Source organism: Gavialis gangeticus, unplaced genomic scaffold (genome assembly GCF_001723915.1).
Source record: "Gavialis gangeticus isolate Ggan-Ray unplaced genomic scaffold, GavGan_comp1, whole genome shotgun sequence".
In the NCBI taxonomy this organism is placed as follows: Eukaryota; Metazoa; Chordata; order Crocodylia; family Gavialidae; genus Gavialis; species Gavialis gangeticus.
Genome location: NW_017729019.1, coordinates 5294125 through 5309666, shown reverse-complemented (window position 1 = coordinate 5309666; position 15542 = coordinate 5294125). Strand labels below are relative to the sequence as shown.

The following is a 15542-nucleotide window of genomic DNA, read 5'->3' as shown; positions in this document are numbered from 1 at the left end:
TAGAGGGCTCCCAAATGCTGAAGTTATGGAGAGGCGCCCTGAATCTAAAAAGGTTGAGAACTCCTGATGTAACCCAGTAAAACTTGCCTTCACTTGGGCCACTCTGTTCCCTACTCCTTTCTTTTGAGAGAAACAGCAGAGTCCATTTTCTCTCATCTTTCCTAGTCTCTACTGGTATCTATGCCACTATTTCCCTTCCTGCTGTTTTCCTTTTCTACAAAAGAACTCTTGATAGTTTTCTCGGGGAGTCCAATAACAAAATAAGTGGCTCAGATGCTTTTCTATTTTCTGTGGCTCCCACCCAAGGGAAACACCACTAACTCTTACTCTGCCTCTTGTCCAAATAGGAGTTTTGCCCACATTAAGTGGGTTTTCTAGGCCCAAACCAGACAAAAATATTCCATCATACACCCAGTAACTTCCAGCATTATTTTAAAAAATCCCTCAAGGCAGTGGTTTTTTATAAAATGAGCCTTCTCCCCAAATGCAGTGTATGAACCCATCTTTATTAGACCTAATATCTGAGAAGATCCTTAAAACTATTTTTAGGGGATGGGGAAGGACATTTAGTAAAATTCAGACTCCCACGAAGTTCAGCTTTGCACTCATATCCCAACAAGGTTAAGTATAGTCTGTTCTCCCCCTGTTTTTGGTTGATAACAAATATAATGCTGTTAAGAATGCAACGCTGACGATCCTAGAAACAAAAGTTGGCTATTAATTTGTAAATAAATCATAAGATGGTATATCAAGAATGCAAGCCTCCCAATAGGCACTCAACACCCCTAACCTCATAGCACCACCTCACAAATGGGTGAAGACTTAACTTCCCTAACTTTAATGAAAGCCAGTGAACACCTTTGATGCGAGCTCCTCTTCCACTAGTAGCTGGAATGAGACCTTCCATCTCAATGTTAGAAAAAAACTTAACGTCAACCCTTCCATCCCAGAAAAAATGTTAATGGTGGTTACGCAGGTGTGCAAATGAATTTAAAGACTTGGTGCAATACTTTAGGCTGAGTTTCAGTCCCAAACTCTAGGAGCCTGCAGCTACACAACGCATTTATGATGAAGATCAAGCCTAAGCCAAAGTAGGTTCCCTGCATACAGGTACCACTCTCTTGAGTAAAGAAGCAAGTCTCAAGGGAACAGTACCTACATCTTCAGATTAAGTACTTTATTCAGCTGCAGCATCCCCTCCTGGATCTCCTTCTACTAAACAAGATGGATGGAGCAGCTGTACAGAAGTACCCACAGGATTGGGTTGGTGCTCTGTCTTTTACAATTCACCTGGCATTTGCAGAGTAGCTCTGGGACAACAGTGAAACAAGACACTGAAGGGCAAATACCACACCAAAAGGCAGAGTCAGACTCAGGATGGCAAAACTCACTGGGTACAGCTACACAAGATGCTTTACTGCACAGCAGAATAATTTGCTGCACAGTAAAGCATCACCATCTACACATGTGCGGCAACTAGGGCACAGTAGCCTAATTTTCTGCACTGCCAGATGGCTACCACTTGTATCCGATGGGACTAGCAGCACAGTAAATTGCCACACTTAAATGCATGTGTAGATGGTGACATCAGGATTAGTTTACTTGGCTCTTTAATTGCACATGCAGATGTGCCCTTTAGGGTGAAAATCATTTTGAAAACGAAAAAGAAGCCCAAATGAATTAAGCCGCCAATTCCTCGTGAAGTTTGATGGGCTCCCAAACACCCCTTGGCTCCTTCAAAAATCCCAGCTCTGCTAGATTTAATTAACAAAAATTAATAAATATGCAAAAAGAACTTCCTTTTGTTTTAGGTGGAGGGGGCTGTTTTATTTTTTGTAAATTTCAGCAGCACACTATTTAAAAGGAAAGACTGATCAAAATAAACTCAGGATCTGTCCAACAAGAGAGTCTAGAGAATAATGTTCCGATTAAGAATTAGCTGCTGCTGGCTTTCAGACTACTCATTACTGTATCTTAAGACTGAATAGACAAATTCCAGTCAATTTAACCATTATGTGGCTAAAACCCATTATATAATAGTTACAGAGCTATTTCTCATGATTAAATTTAGTGGGTCATATTTGAATTAATAATTTTAGTGCTCATGAAGCATGCCCACAGACAACTCTAAAAACTGCAAGACATTTATCCAGTAATCAAAAGGTAAATAAAGTTTCCTCACATTTCCTTAACTGCAGGCACTTCTCCTTATAGAGCTTACTTGAGTTGCCTCCAAAAGGGACAGCAGAATTCTCACCACTGCCCATTTGATATCGTGGCTAAAACTGCAAACGAGAGCCAACCATGATTGACAGCTGCCCTCAAAAATCATAAAGCTGGATCAAGTCCAACTTATTTAACACAGGTCACCATCAAAAACTCTTACAAAAACAAATTTTCACTCAGATCTTATTGGCTTTGTTGCTACAGAAATAGAGGGAAAATTGGGAAAAAGGAGAGTGAGCTCGTATTTTAAATCCTTACCTTATATATACGATGATCCAGTGCCTGTTTTGTACAACAGCAGAAATCATCGTAAATGCATGGGACTCTGACTTCCAGTTGGAAGCTTTCAGTTTCTTCTTCCTTATCTGTGGGAATTTACACTGGATCATCAAAAGTCAAAGTAAAGGTGTGAAAATATTTTCACACTACACAAAATAAGCTTTGTCCCTACCTTGTACTTTGCAGACTTGGCCTATTTTTCTAGGGGAAAAGTCTCTAATGAGTAAGAACTTCATGCTATCACTGTTAGATGCCGCCTGTGTAAGTGCCAAGGCCTTGTGTACCCAGAATATTGACCACAGTAGCTATTTTAAGATAAGTTACTATTCTAAAACAAAGCAACTTATTTTGCAATAGAGTCTACACACAGCTATTCCAAAATAACCTTCTGAAATCATTTCCCCATGTAGACAATAAACTATTTGTAAAACTAGCTAGAGAATTAAAACTCACCTAAAGGCAACATAGCCAAGCAGTTTGAATACAGCAGCTGAGTCACAGACTCTTCACTTTAGTTCCAACTCTGCTAACGGCCAGCTATAGCATTAGACAATTAACTTCACCCCGTGCCCATTTTCCTATTTATAAAACGGGGTTAATAGGATTCAGTGCACTAGGAAATACAAAGCATCAAATAGGATGCTCATTAGTTATGAGAAATAAAGCATCCTTAAACTTCATCTATTTTTAAAAAGCACAAAAAGGAGTTAGCTACACTGGTCTGAAGCCACACAGAAAGGGTAGAGGTGCACTTTGTATACTAACTGAATGAGTTATGCCTAAGCTTTCATGAGCAACAGCTCACAAAATTAGAGTGTGCGTATTTAAGAACAATAGCACCTTTTAGTATATATTGCACAGTAGTGCTTTTTTTTGGCTGAAGGTGCATCATAAACGCACCCAAGGGGAAGAGAACTATACCCCAAATAAACTGAATGACAGTCTGTGCTTACTGAAATTACATAACATGAAAAACAGAACTCTTTTCAAAGGTTTAGTTTACAGCATGATTTAAAAACCTTGTAGATGAAAAGTGGGTTTTTTTCAAGTGCCAGTTTAACTAGTTTTCCAATGATGTCCACATGAGTTCTATCGCTGTGCCCAACAGGAGCAGGCCACTCCAAAACCCTTTATAACCCTAAGAGTTTTAATTCAGGTTATTACAGGACTACAGATTGACACTGTCCTAACAAAGTTTCTGAACTAGTTACTACTCCATTAATTTACTTTTGGGGAACATAAAAAGAATTATTATTATTATTATTATTACTATTATTTTAGTCTATGGATAAAGTTTTCAAAAATAAGATTGAAGAATCAGTGCCAATTTGGAACTTTTGATCACCCAGTGGCCTAGAAGAGCAGGGGCAAAGTCCCTCTAACAACTGACTGGTACAGAAAAAAGGATTTCCCTATTTTTCAAGTATTAACAAGGCAGCAAAAGCTGTACACAAAAATTCCCATGGATGCAAAGGACCTCATTTTGGATGTTAAAGGTTCACTAAACACTATGAATCTTTTGGCACAGGCTGGTCAAGGAAGTTACTCCTCTAATCCATCTGTTTGACATAAGGAAGACTAAAGATTTGTCAGAAAGTATCTGATGGTTAAGAATAGACTGGTAATATCCTTCCCAATTTCTTTTGAGGTCAATTTTAGAGTTAGTGGACAGAGTGGGTTTGGCAGACATAAAAATAAAGTGTTTTATTCACTGATCCACCTAAGGGTACAGTGCAGGAAACAACAACATAAGTTTACACGTACACTGCTCCAGTAAGTTATGTCTCAACTATAATAGCTCTCTTGCAGGGTCAAGAGATTTAGTTTCTCATGGCGCACACCCCTGTCAAGCCTGAAATCAAGGGGTCCAGCACACTGCACTAAGACTCCCTTACACTTTTGCATACACTGACCTGAACATTTTTTTTTTTTTTAATCACAAACCACAAGCAAGTAGCTTGTTTAGCGAAGGAAAAACCTCATAACCATTCACAATACAACCTTCTGTACACAGACCTTGCTAATGCTTAAACACTTATTTCCAGATCTTCACAACAACTCTTGAAAACCACAGCCTATTCAAAATTAGGATTTCAAGCACCAGAAATCATCCTGGCACCTCAACTATGACACTGATGTAGGCCAATTCAGAGTAGAAGCAAGTTCTGTCTTCCTATCTGATGCAATCTGCGTATAAGGCTAACAAGTGAAGAGGAACGTGTAGACTGAACACGAAATGCCTAAAAGCTCATTTGTTAAAAGTTGCAGCTCCCATAAGGAAGAAAACAATTAAAAAATACCATGGAAGCAGAATTTCTGGATTACATTATTAATAGGATAACAGATGCATCTTCGTATTAATTTAGATAAGACTGCCAGTATGCCTTGTACCTCAAACCTGTTTAGTCCCTGGTCACAGAATCACACTGGTATTGAAATGGCTCCAAAATCAAATTAAAAAAAGAAAATCTACAAAATGAGGCTGATTTTATGCTCAAAGTCTAGTATTAATATGAACATATGTGATTCTCCAGCTAAGTGTGTATTACTTAAATGCAAAAAACACCACTTAGGTAAACACCGCACAAGGTAATACCAGGATCTGTACTGCCTGCTTCCAAATCCAAACCCCAGATAATATTCTGATTGAATGAGGGCATTTCCAACATAAACCCAGGATGAAAACACTCAAACTTCATAAAGGGCCCAATTGGACTTGTTTTCAAACATAAGAATCCCACGCTCCAACAGCAGTTGGGTTGGGTCTCCCATTGGCTTATATTTATAAGAAAAAGTTACACTGACCCCCTTTATCAAGCTCAGGTTGATGGCCAACCTACGGTTAAAAGAACAAACCGAAAACATTTCTCACTTATTCCCCATCCCCTAACTCAGCCAAAATTACTTGCTTATTCACCACACTGAGAAGTGGGACAGAGATAAATTAATGCCCAAGATGGAATTTCTTGCCATTTTACAATAAAATAGCTGCACAACCTAAGAACAACAGAACCCCCCTGCTGATATCAGTGGTAAGCAGAATTTGTGCAGGTCTAAGAAAAGTGACGCTTTAACTTATTTACAATGCAGCCACAGCAGACAACAGCACAATGCCAAAGTGTGGGTTTGAATTCAAACAACCAATTTCCCACCCATTTAGCTAGAATCAAGTTTACACTAAAGTGCAGTTTTAATTAAATGGTTCACCTTATCAAACAAATTTTCCCATTTAGATTTTGCTTATCTGAAGTCCCATTAGCCAAATTATTTGTATCATTATCCTTTACAACAATTAATTTTAACAAAAATGTACAGTTACCTGGAAGTTTAGGTGTCCCTCTAACCAATCCAGAGGGGCTGACCAATCCTGTGAAGAAATAACTCACCATTACAGAGCAGCCATAGGAGAATTACCCTGAGCCACATACCAAAAATTAAGATCACATTTAAACAGAGCAGAACAATCTCCTAGCAAGATTTACACTTAATGGGACCTCTTATGGACTAGCCCCCCAAAGATACTATCCTGCATTTGCAAGGAAGTTCCAACTTCTTATGGCCAAAGGGCATGAATAAACCCAATCATCCAGACCTACCCATCCAGACTTCCTGCCCATCCATACAACCATCTTTCTCGTTGATCCCCAGTTGTTTGGGTCACAACAGCACACCCTCATGGCTCTTACTGGGATTGGAAACCCAGCCAGGTGAACTTAGTGCCAAGGAGGCTTCAAGCATTCCTCCCATTTATTGCACTACTGCAATCCCAAAGTCTATGTACATTCAATACAATACAATTGAACTTAAATACCAGATTTATGATTGGCAAGGCTGAAGATGAAAGAGTAAAAATAGCTCAGACCATAATAAATACAAACTTCTCAGGAGAAAACTCAAGCCCCAGTTTGAGTGCATCTGCTCTAGACCACTTGCTTATCAGATTAACACCATGTTTATTATACCATTATCCCATGAACAGAATAGATAAATCTGCTGGTCTAATTGTCTTGTTCTCACTATGCACATGTACATTCAAAGTTTAGGCAGTGTTCAGCGTTGTTAGTATTAACTCAAGCCTTATGTGCAAGCTAAGTGACAGCTCTCCGGTTTGCCAAGAAAACCTGCCGTTTTACTCATGGGACCAGCATCTGGCATTCCCAATTGCTAGAGGGACCTTGCATCCTCTTAACAGGAACCTGTAGGACCAAACTAAAAAGAGAACATTAAGTGGCACTGAAGAGTTCAGTCCAGCCCTCAGATTGGTGGTCCTGATACTCTGCTTGGGGTGAATGCATTAGTAAGAGGTTAGTATTCATTCGCAGGGCAGCGGGAATCAAAGAACAAGGTTAAAACAAAACCATTTTCCTATACATCATGATTTAGTTTGCCCTCTTAAAACCCCCTTACCTGTTTATAAGATTTATACAGCTGTTTGCCACGGGAACAGACACCTTGCAGAACACAATCGTGGCTTCCTTGGTTGAGAAGCACCTGTTGCCTAGCAATCATCCTGCACGGATACAGGACAGCACTAGGGTTCTTTATCCACAGTAGCTTAAGTATTTCAAGGCAACCAGGGCAAGCTTGCATTTCAAGGTGTCTTCATCTGCATGTCAGACAGCGACTAGTTAATTCTAACAAAGACTGGCAAACATAATGCGAGAGGTTTCTGAAGCCAACGATGCAGCTGTGTTAGCTTCCTCTTGAGCTCTGGTGTTGTCAAATACGCCCCGAAGTCTCCTGCAGCAGACATGGAGTTGTACTCCTGTACTGGCACAGCCTTCCACAGCTCAGGAGCCCCCATACAGGATAATGCAGGAACTACAGCACACAATTTTTCAAGGATGCCTCCATTTTTTCCTCTCACAATCTGTACTATAAATGAGGCAACTGCAAGCAAACATGCAGTCGTACCTACGAAACGGTCAGGGTGCATGCACATCCGAGGCGTGTGGAACATTGCTTCAAAACCGGTCAAAATAAGGCACTGATACCAACGCGAGCGTTTTAAATTACAAACTATAGCTCTCAGGAACTCTTCATCCATTCAGAACTAAACCCATCACTGCATAACTGGTGAAAAGCCCCTGGAGACGGAGGAGCTCCTCAAGCATGTCAGGAAAGGTTTTATTAACAGCATTTAACACTTTAAAGGACTCATTTCTGTTTTCTTTTGGCAATTTGGTGCAAAGGTTTACGTGCAAGATTCAAAGCAATTTCAAACTTTCTTCAAATTAAAAAAATCAAAACTAAAGCCAAACAAGTTGGGTGAACAAAATAAATCAGAAACTTAAAATTCAGGAACTCCAGCTCTTCAAACCAGCGAAGCCCCAGACTTGTACACGGTTCTGAGACTTAAGATGCTTTCCCTGCTTCTTGCATGCCAGCATCAGCACCGTTTCCTCGTAAGGATGAGGAGTTAAGCAGCAAGTGACCCCCTTCACTGCAACCAAGGGGGGGCCACAGCAACACCATGAACTAGATCCTTCAGATTTGATACAACAGGCTGGTCGGCATGAAAGTGATGGTCTCCCTGCTTCTTGCTCAAGACCCACAACTATCAGATCAAACATTGAGCAGCAGCAGCAAGTACCCCTCCGCTGCAAACAAAGGGGTCAACGGTTTGTCGTCAATTCACTTCCAGGCAGAAAAACCATTTTCCTCAAAAGAAACAATTTATTTAGAATGAAACAAAATCAGCTCAACTGTGAGTGCATGTTTGAGTGACAGCTACTTTTAAGCTGTGTGAGCCATAAAAACGGTATTCCTTTAACTTTTCCAGAAATCTTGTGTACACAGCACAAAGCAAAGAGGTCATTTTTTTTTTCCACTTAAAACACGGGCATTGGCATCACAATAGCAGATACACAACTTTTTTTTAAAGCTGCCATTTTAGTAAAATGCACAAATACTAAACAGATAAGCTTTCTTCCATCACGAGGCCCATGTAAATTCCACACAAGCCACAGCTTCTCTTCGCAAAGGTCCATTAGAACTTGGAATCCCATGTTGCCTTCCGCAGTCCACCAGCTTTGCTTGCAGGAGGAAAGAAAACGTTATTCAGTACAAATGTTTACAACTGATTTTCCCCTCCCTACATTATACAGATGAACATGAAGAACTACAAGGCCTTTCTGAATATTCTACTTGGACTTCAAAAAGCACCAATATCACCCACGGGCACAAAACCTTGAAATGAAGTCACCTTCTATGTATAAATGCATAACAAGTAGTGCAGGGTTTTTTTTTTTTTGGACTGATGTTAAACTAGGCTTACAGGATTAAAGATATTCAATTTTTATGATAGTTAGTAGAGCAGGGCAAAACAAAAACAAAAAAAAACCAACAATGAGAAAAATCAACTGAATGAGTTATAATTCACTTGACTTTCCTCAGAAGACATTTCCTGAAGGCATTTTTTCAATAAAAAACATGAAATGTAGTGTTACATGTTTATCTCTTTTGTTCTCATTTTGCTATTTAAATTTCAACAGGAGGATACAACGCTAATATTTTAGTATTTTAGAGTGGCCAAATCAAGGGTGCACCTATTCAAACTTAACTGTTACTATTCAAGCTGTATTTCCAGGCAGTATCCATCATTTTTATAAAGCCAGAACTGCATGAAGCTGAATATCCAATATGGTCTGTTTTGCTTATGCCTTATACAAAGATTATTTCTTCATCAAGTTTATAATTCATTGGAATATATGTCCTTAGTTTTTATTTGTAGAAAGTCATTAAGAATGGGAGGCAAGAGGAAAGAATCCCAAATCCTCAGGAAACACAGCAATGATTTGTTTGATTTTTCTTCATTAGAATTAGCAGGCTTCCTACAAGCACTGCTCAACACTGTTTATTTTAGTAGATATGGGAAAGGATAATCCCCAGAAGCTTTCCCCAGTCCTCAGAGGCCTTCAGAACCATTTTGTTCTCCACCTTACTAATACGCAAAGCTCCTCGACTCAGCGACCACAAGCCAGATTGTGCTCTAACAACCCAAGGAACTTGTGTCCTCTCTTCCCTGCCCCCTACAGGAGACTGAATAGGCTGTCTCTACTGGCAAGAAGAGACAGCACACTTATAATTCTTTTTCTAAAAAGAAAAAAATAATTTAAGACGCATTACATTTGTCCACGTTGCCCAAATTTCCAATTGCTTCTCTATTATCCTTGCAAGGATGACATTTGCTGTCTAGACCACAAGTACCAATAACTTACAGTTGTTTGAGGTAACCTTGAAATTCATGCTGCAGTGCCAGTGAACAGGAGACCGTACACTAGAGACCCAAACAAACAATGCTGCTGGCTAGCAGCCAAGTAATTTGTGTAGTTTCCAATTTGTAAAAATCTAAAACCTTAACAAAAGTACGAGTCACTTGAGGTTCTTTCCCCAAAGCACAACTATGAAACAATTCAAGAAAAGGAGAGCCCTTTTCCACATTCAGTTCAGTCAAGAAATAAGAACATCTGCTACAGACAGCATTAGAAAAGATGCAGAGGTCTCATTAGAGCCACATAATGCCAAATAGGCATCTGAAGTTTCCTAGATCTGTTTTGTTTTATGCAAAAGTGGCATTAAATATGGACTTCTGCTAGTATTCAGCCCTGGCCTAGGAGGTTTAAATGGACAGTTACTCCAATGCTGTGCATTTCCATAGCATAAGACAAAGTGCAGCCAAAAAGAGCTGTATTAGACCTGAGGGCACCTTGTGGCTAAGTGCTGTGTCAAAAAATGGCACCAGTCAGCTGTTTCACTGTTAAATACCCTTAAAGGGTGTTAAAAATCCTTGCTTAGAGTAGCAACCACATATAAACCAGATTTAAAGCAGCAGATAACCCATAAGGAACCAGAAAACCTGGAGTAAGAAACACAGTCTAGCACATTCCATATTAGCCTTCAGTACACATACAACTTGGGCTCAAAAGCAGAGGCAAAGAACAAAACTGCTTTTGTTTCAAAGGCAAAACTGAAAGTGCACACATGCTGCTCTTTCCAAATGGGATTTTCTCAGTTAGTTGTCAATGAGATTTGCTGATAGACAAACTGTACTTTGACCCCAAGTTTTGTGGGTTTGAAAAAACAGGTGTCTACTGCATATTAGAGTAACAAACACTGTTCCTGGCAAATTTTAAGTGTTGAACACAACAAACCTAGTGTTCACAAAACCTAGCTACAGTGCTAGTATCTCTCTTGTGAATCCCCAATGACAAGTAATGGAAGTTGGGTTTTTTGTTTGCTTTTTTAAATACACACACACACACACACCCCCACACCCCCCCCTTAGGGCGATTGGCTCATTTAAAAAAATGATTCCAACTTCTTCTGGCATCAAATACAATGAGGAAACTCATTGTAAATGCAACAAACGTTTAACCTAATACAACGCAATCAGTTACACAGCATCAGTGATTTTACATGCTAACATGCAACATAGACACCTGCTAGAAGAAAACATTCTTTGCAAGAAGGGTGAATATGCTGTATTTCCTACAATATATGAAACATCCCTTATATTACTGGTGCCATTTCCAAAATCCTCATTGTTAATAGTAAGACAAACAGCTGAATTCTGCTATCTATCTATAAGCCTATTAATGTTCATGGTGAAAGACAATCAAGAAGTTCTGCATTTTACCCTCAATAAATATTTGGAGCATTAAATGAGGTTTTCATATGTTCATTTAACCAAAGAAAAGAAAAACCCCTAAAATATTAAAGTACATATTAAGAGAAAATACCCCGTTATATATAATAAAGGTGGTATTTGGGATACAAGCTATTCACTTTCATTAGAAAAACACTGCCCTTAAAAATCCAGTTCTCTGAAAATACCATTTTAGAATTGTGTGAATTGTGCCTTACAGGCACAACAGCAAGTCTTCTCAGATAGAGGACATTCTTCTCTAATTGCCAGCCCTGTAGACTGCAGTTCGAATCATTAGCTCCCGCCTCACAAATTACTAACACTACAGATCCCTTAACTGGAAACTAGATCTGGAAAGGAATCCAATTCATCTTCCTGGCCTGTGTCATCTAACCAAGACTAGTTAGTTATCACAGGAATATGGTCCAGGTTCCACAGAGTAAAGTGGTACCCACTGTACATACCCATACTCCTCGATCCTGGCCAATAAATACTTAAGTGGACTTTTTTCTACAATGAGATCTATAGATCTCTGTAGAGATATTAAGAATTTTATTACCAGAACCTATATTCTCAAGGATTTATCAAGATAAGTGGAAAAAAACATGGAGTTAAACTTTTTGCTAAAGTGAAAATGAACTATATTATTTGAACAAGGTGAACTGCTTTGTTAACATTTTGGAATTCTTTTAATGCTCTATGAAGATGTGTAAAAAGACAAGGCAGTCCAGGCAACTGGAAAAACCTCACATAATGCCCACAGTATTGTACCTGAAAAGTCTTCAGACAGACAGCACTGTCTTTCTATTAACAAAGAGATAAAATAATGATGAGAACTTTCATTTTTCACAGAATTAAAAGCCATCTCTGAAGAGAAGCACACTTATTCAGAGTTTGCACTCTGGAACTCGCTGTACCAGCAACTCTTTGAAAAAGGCAGTAAAAACAAAAACACCATATGACTCAAGTTGTTTTTGAAGCACCTACTTGTTTCTTGCATACTAGAGTAAGCACAAGACATTCACGGTTTGTAACAAAGTCCTGGCCTATTTACCAAACATTGTTACTGCTACAAACCCAAAGTGCATATATGGGATACAACAAAACTCCAATGAATAGGAGAAATACACCTGTTAAAAGCATACTTTCCTGGCATGCACTTCTGTGGACTGGCTGCAATTCTCAAACTAACACCCAATAAAGAAATTCAAATGTTTTACGGTGTACCACAAGACCTGAAAGACTTCAGCCTTGAGTCACTGGACCCAAAGTGAAACCATTCAGGCTCCTGACAAAAGGGGTTATTTATCTGAGAGCTGAGGGTCTGAGGCCTTCATAGAATTTCAAACTCAGAACAAGTTGACACTAGTCCACTATTGGGTACGTGGTTCTCTGATCTAACTACTGAACACTTTAAATCTGGTCTTTTAGCTTTGTAACTCTAGAGAACGCGTTTTTAAAAGTTATGAAATGAAAAAAAGGATAAGAGATAAAATTAAAAAAAAATTTTTTTTTGTTCTATTTTTCATTTTTTTCCTGTTGGAGCAGGCTTAACTTCCCTGCTACACTCACTGATAAGGGATCCTCAGAAATATTCTATTCATGCTAATGGCTACACCCTCCTGGCTTCTAACTTCAGTTTATAGAAAAATGTAGGTACAGAAAAAATGGGCAAGGGGTATTAGCTACAAATAAAGATCTAATTAAAAATAATTGTGAGGCTGGCTAAGGCTGTATCCCATAGCACCTGGCACACGCTGGAAGGGCTGCGTGGAAGAGTAGGCAGGGTTGGGTACAGAGAACGAGGGCTTTACGATGCACCACGAACAATGATCATGACCAGATAGTCGTCCTGTGATTTGGCCAGAGCTTTGGCCGTGGAGTCCAGGAACTGTTGGGAGAAATCGCAGGGTGGGAAGGCGTGCAGAACCCCGCTGTTCTCCTTGTCTTTGTTGCCTCCTACAGGGAGGCTGATGACCCCAGCAGCCTGCTTTTGCTTTAAATAGGACACCAGATTCCTGAGTGGCCTCTGGGTAGAGGTGGTGGCAGCCTCACTGGCCCCAGATGAGGAGCGGCTGTCTGATGTGCCAGGTACTGCCAGGAGAATGGCATATCCATTGGGACCTGCCACCTTGATGCGGCGAGTGACCTCATCCAGCTTGGGCTGGTCCAAGCGAAGACGCTGAGTGATCTTGAGTTGGGCCACTTTGCCACCAGTTGCTCCCTCCACCAGAAGACTGCTGGCTACACTGAGGTCCCCCTGAAGCAAGTGCATGTTGGACGGGAAATTGCTGTTCTTCAACAAAAGCATCCCCTGCCAAGCCAGGCACAGTTTGGGGGCTGCAGCAGACTGCGACGTTCCATCCTGCTGCTGCTGCTGCTTTTGGGGTGGGGGTTTGAGCCGGGACCCACCACCACTGCCCCCTTCTGTCGTGCGCTCATCTTTTTTGGCTGGACTCTTGCACTCCTGGGCAGCAGCTACCGCTGAGACACGGTGCTTCCTCTCTCTTTCAGCAGAGTTCTTGCGGTCACGCTTCTCATTCTGGCCACGCTCCAGGCTGCCCCTGCGTGATTCCCGAATTGGTGACGGCCGCTCCAGCAGAAGCAAACGGGATGAGCGCTCTGCATCACTAAGGTAGCGCTCCCGGGCCACACCAGGATCGGGGCTGCGGTCTGGGGGAGAGGCTGCAGCCAGGCAATGTCGCTTACGTGACGAAGATGAGCGCTCGCTATCTGGAGAGCGGTCCAAGTGCCGGCCTCCATCCTCGGCCAGTCTCCGTTTCCTCGGTTGGTCCCTACTACTGCTACCCAACTCCCTCTCCCCTCGGTCTCTCTCCAGGGACCAACCATCCCGCCGACGCTCCAGACTTTCCAGAGGGTCATAAGCAGCTGCACGATTACTCCTGTCCCGTACAGGGGGTGGTGGAGGCACCCACTCCGTCTCAGGATAAAGGTCTCTGTCCCGGTCTCTGTACAGCAACGGTGGTGTCCTATCCCGGGCCCCCCGAAGTGGGTCAGGTGGGGCTCCCCGATGAGCCCCAAATGCAGCTGCCTCTGCCACTAGCTCATAGTGGGCAGGTGGGGGCAAGGGCAGCGGCTGCAGGTATGGCTGCTGGTAGCGATGCTCTGTGTCCGCAAAGTCCACTCGGAGGCGACGGTCAGGCCCACCCAAAGGAAAACCACGCATGTGGGTGCAGGCAGCCTGTGCCGCATCCAGGCTCTCATACTGAATGTAGGCCCATGAATCACCTTTCCGATAATCAATAGTGCGGATAGTGCCAAAACGGTCAAATTCCCTGGCCAGAGCAGCCAGCGGCACCCAGGGCCCCAGGCCCCCCACCCAGAGCCGGGTGGTGGGGGTGGCTTTGCCATACCCGATTTTGATGGGGTTGCGCAGAAGAACTTTCCCCGACATGGCGAGCTTGGCCCTGTGCGCCATGTCCAGGTTCTCAAACTTAAGGAAGCCGTAGGTGCTGGTCTGGCCACGGCCCGGCCTCTTGATGTCCACCTCCGTGATGACCCCAAACCGGTCAAAGGCGCGCCGCAGGTCCGACTCGCTCACCGTGATGTCCAGGTTGCCCAGGAACAGCGTGCGGTTGGCTCTCTGGTCGTCCTCAGGGCTGATCTCCTCCTCGCCAGCTGCTCCGGCACCCCCTCCTCCTCCCCGGAAGCCACCAGCGGCCGCCACGCCAGCCACCCGCTCCAGCCCATACGCCGGCCGCACGCGGGTGTCGTAGAAAGCCCCGTAATCCCGCTCCCGCTCCAACTCACGGGGCAGCGGGGGTGGCGGCGGCAGGCGGCCCAGGGCGAGCTGCTGCAGGCGGTAGTCTCTGTAGCCCAAGCCACCCCCCCCTCCGGCGGGCGACAGGGCCCTTTGCGTGGCGCCAGCTGCAGGGTGCCGGACAGCAGCGGCCGCGGCTGTCACACCAGCCACCGCAGCCACGTAGGGGGACTCCTTGTCCAGCAGCGCAGGGGAGCGGCTGCCGCGGCGCCGGCTGCTCCCACCACCGACGTACACGGCCTCGATCTTGAGCGGGCGGTTGTAGAGCACGAGGCGGCCGCGGGCGTGCTTGGCGGCGCGGGCATCCTCCGGCCGGCGGAAGTTGACGAAGGCCACACGCTCGTCTGCAGCGCCCGTGCCAGGCGGGAGGCGGCTGATCTTGACGCTCACATCGCCGAAGCGCTTGAACTCGTGGAAGAGCCCGTCCTCCACCGCCTCGTCACTCAGCGCCGAGCCCAGCTCGCTGATCTTCAGCGTCTTGTACTCGCCCCCGCCACCGCCGCCCGACTCGGACGACGAGGACGAGGGGGGCGGCGGCGCCCGGGACTCTCCCCCGCCACCGCCGCCGCCCCGGCTCCCGCCGCCACCGCTGCCCCGCGACGATTCAGC

General features: G+C 43.3%; 1 protein-coding gene across 1 annotated transcript in view; it reads right to left on the bottom strand.

Annotated features, from left to right (window-relative positions):
* Positions 1–8158: 8158 nt before the first annotated feature.
* RBM15 (RNA binding motif protein 15) overlaps positions 8159–15542 on the bottom strand; it is a 7963-nt gene continuing 579 nt past the window's right edge. The window contains exon 2 of the mRNA XM_019513730.1: positions 8159–15522. Within this exon, the coding sequence (XP_019369275.1) occupies positions 12963–15522 (2560 nt within the window). The 3' untranslated portion in view covers positions 8159–12962. The remainder of the gene's footprint in view (positions 15523–15542) is intronic.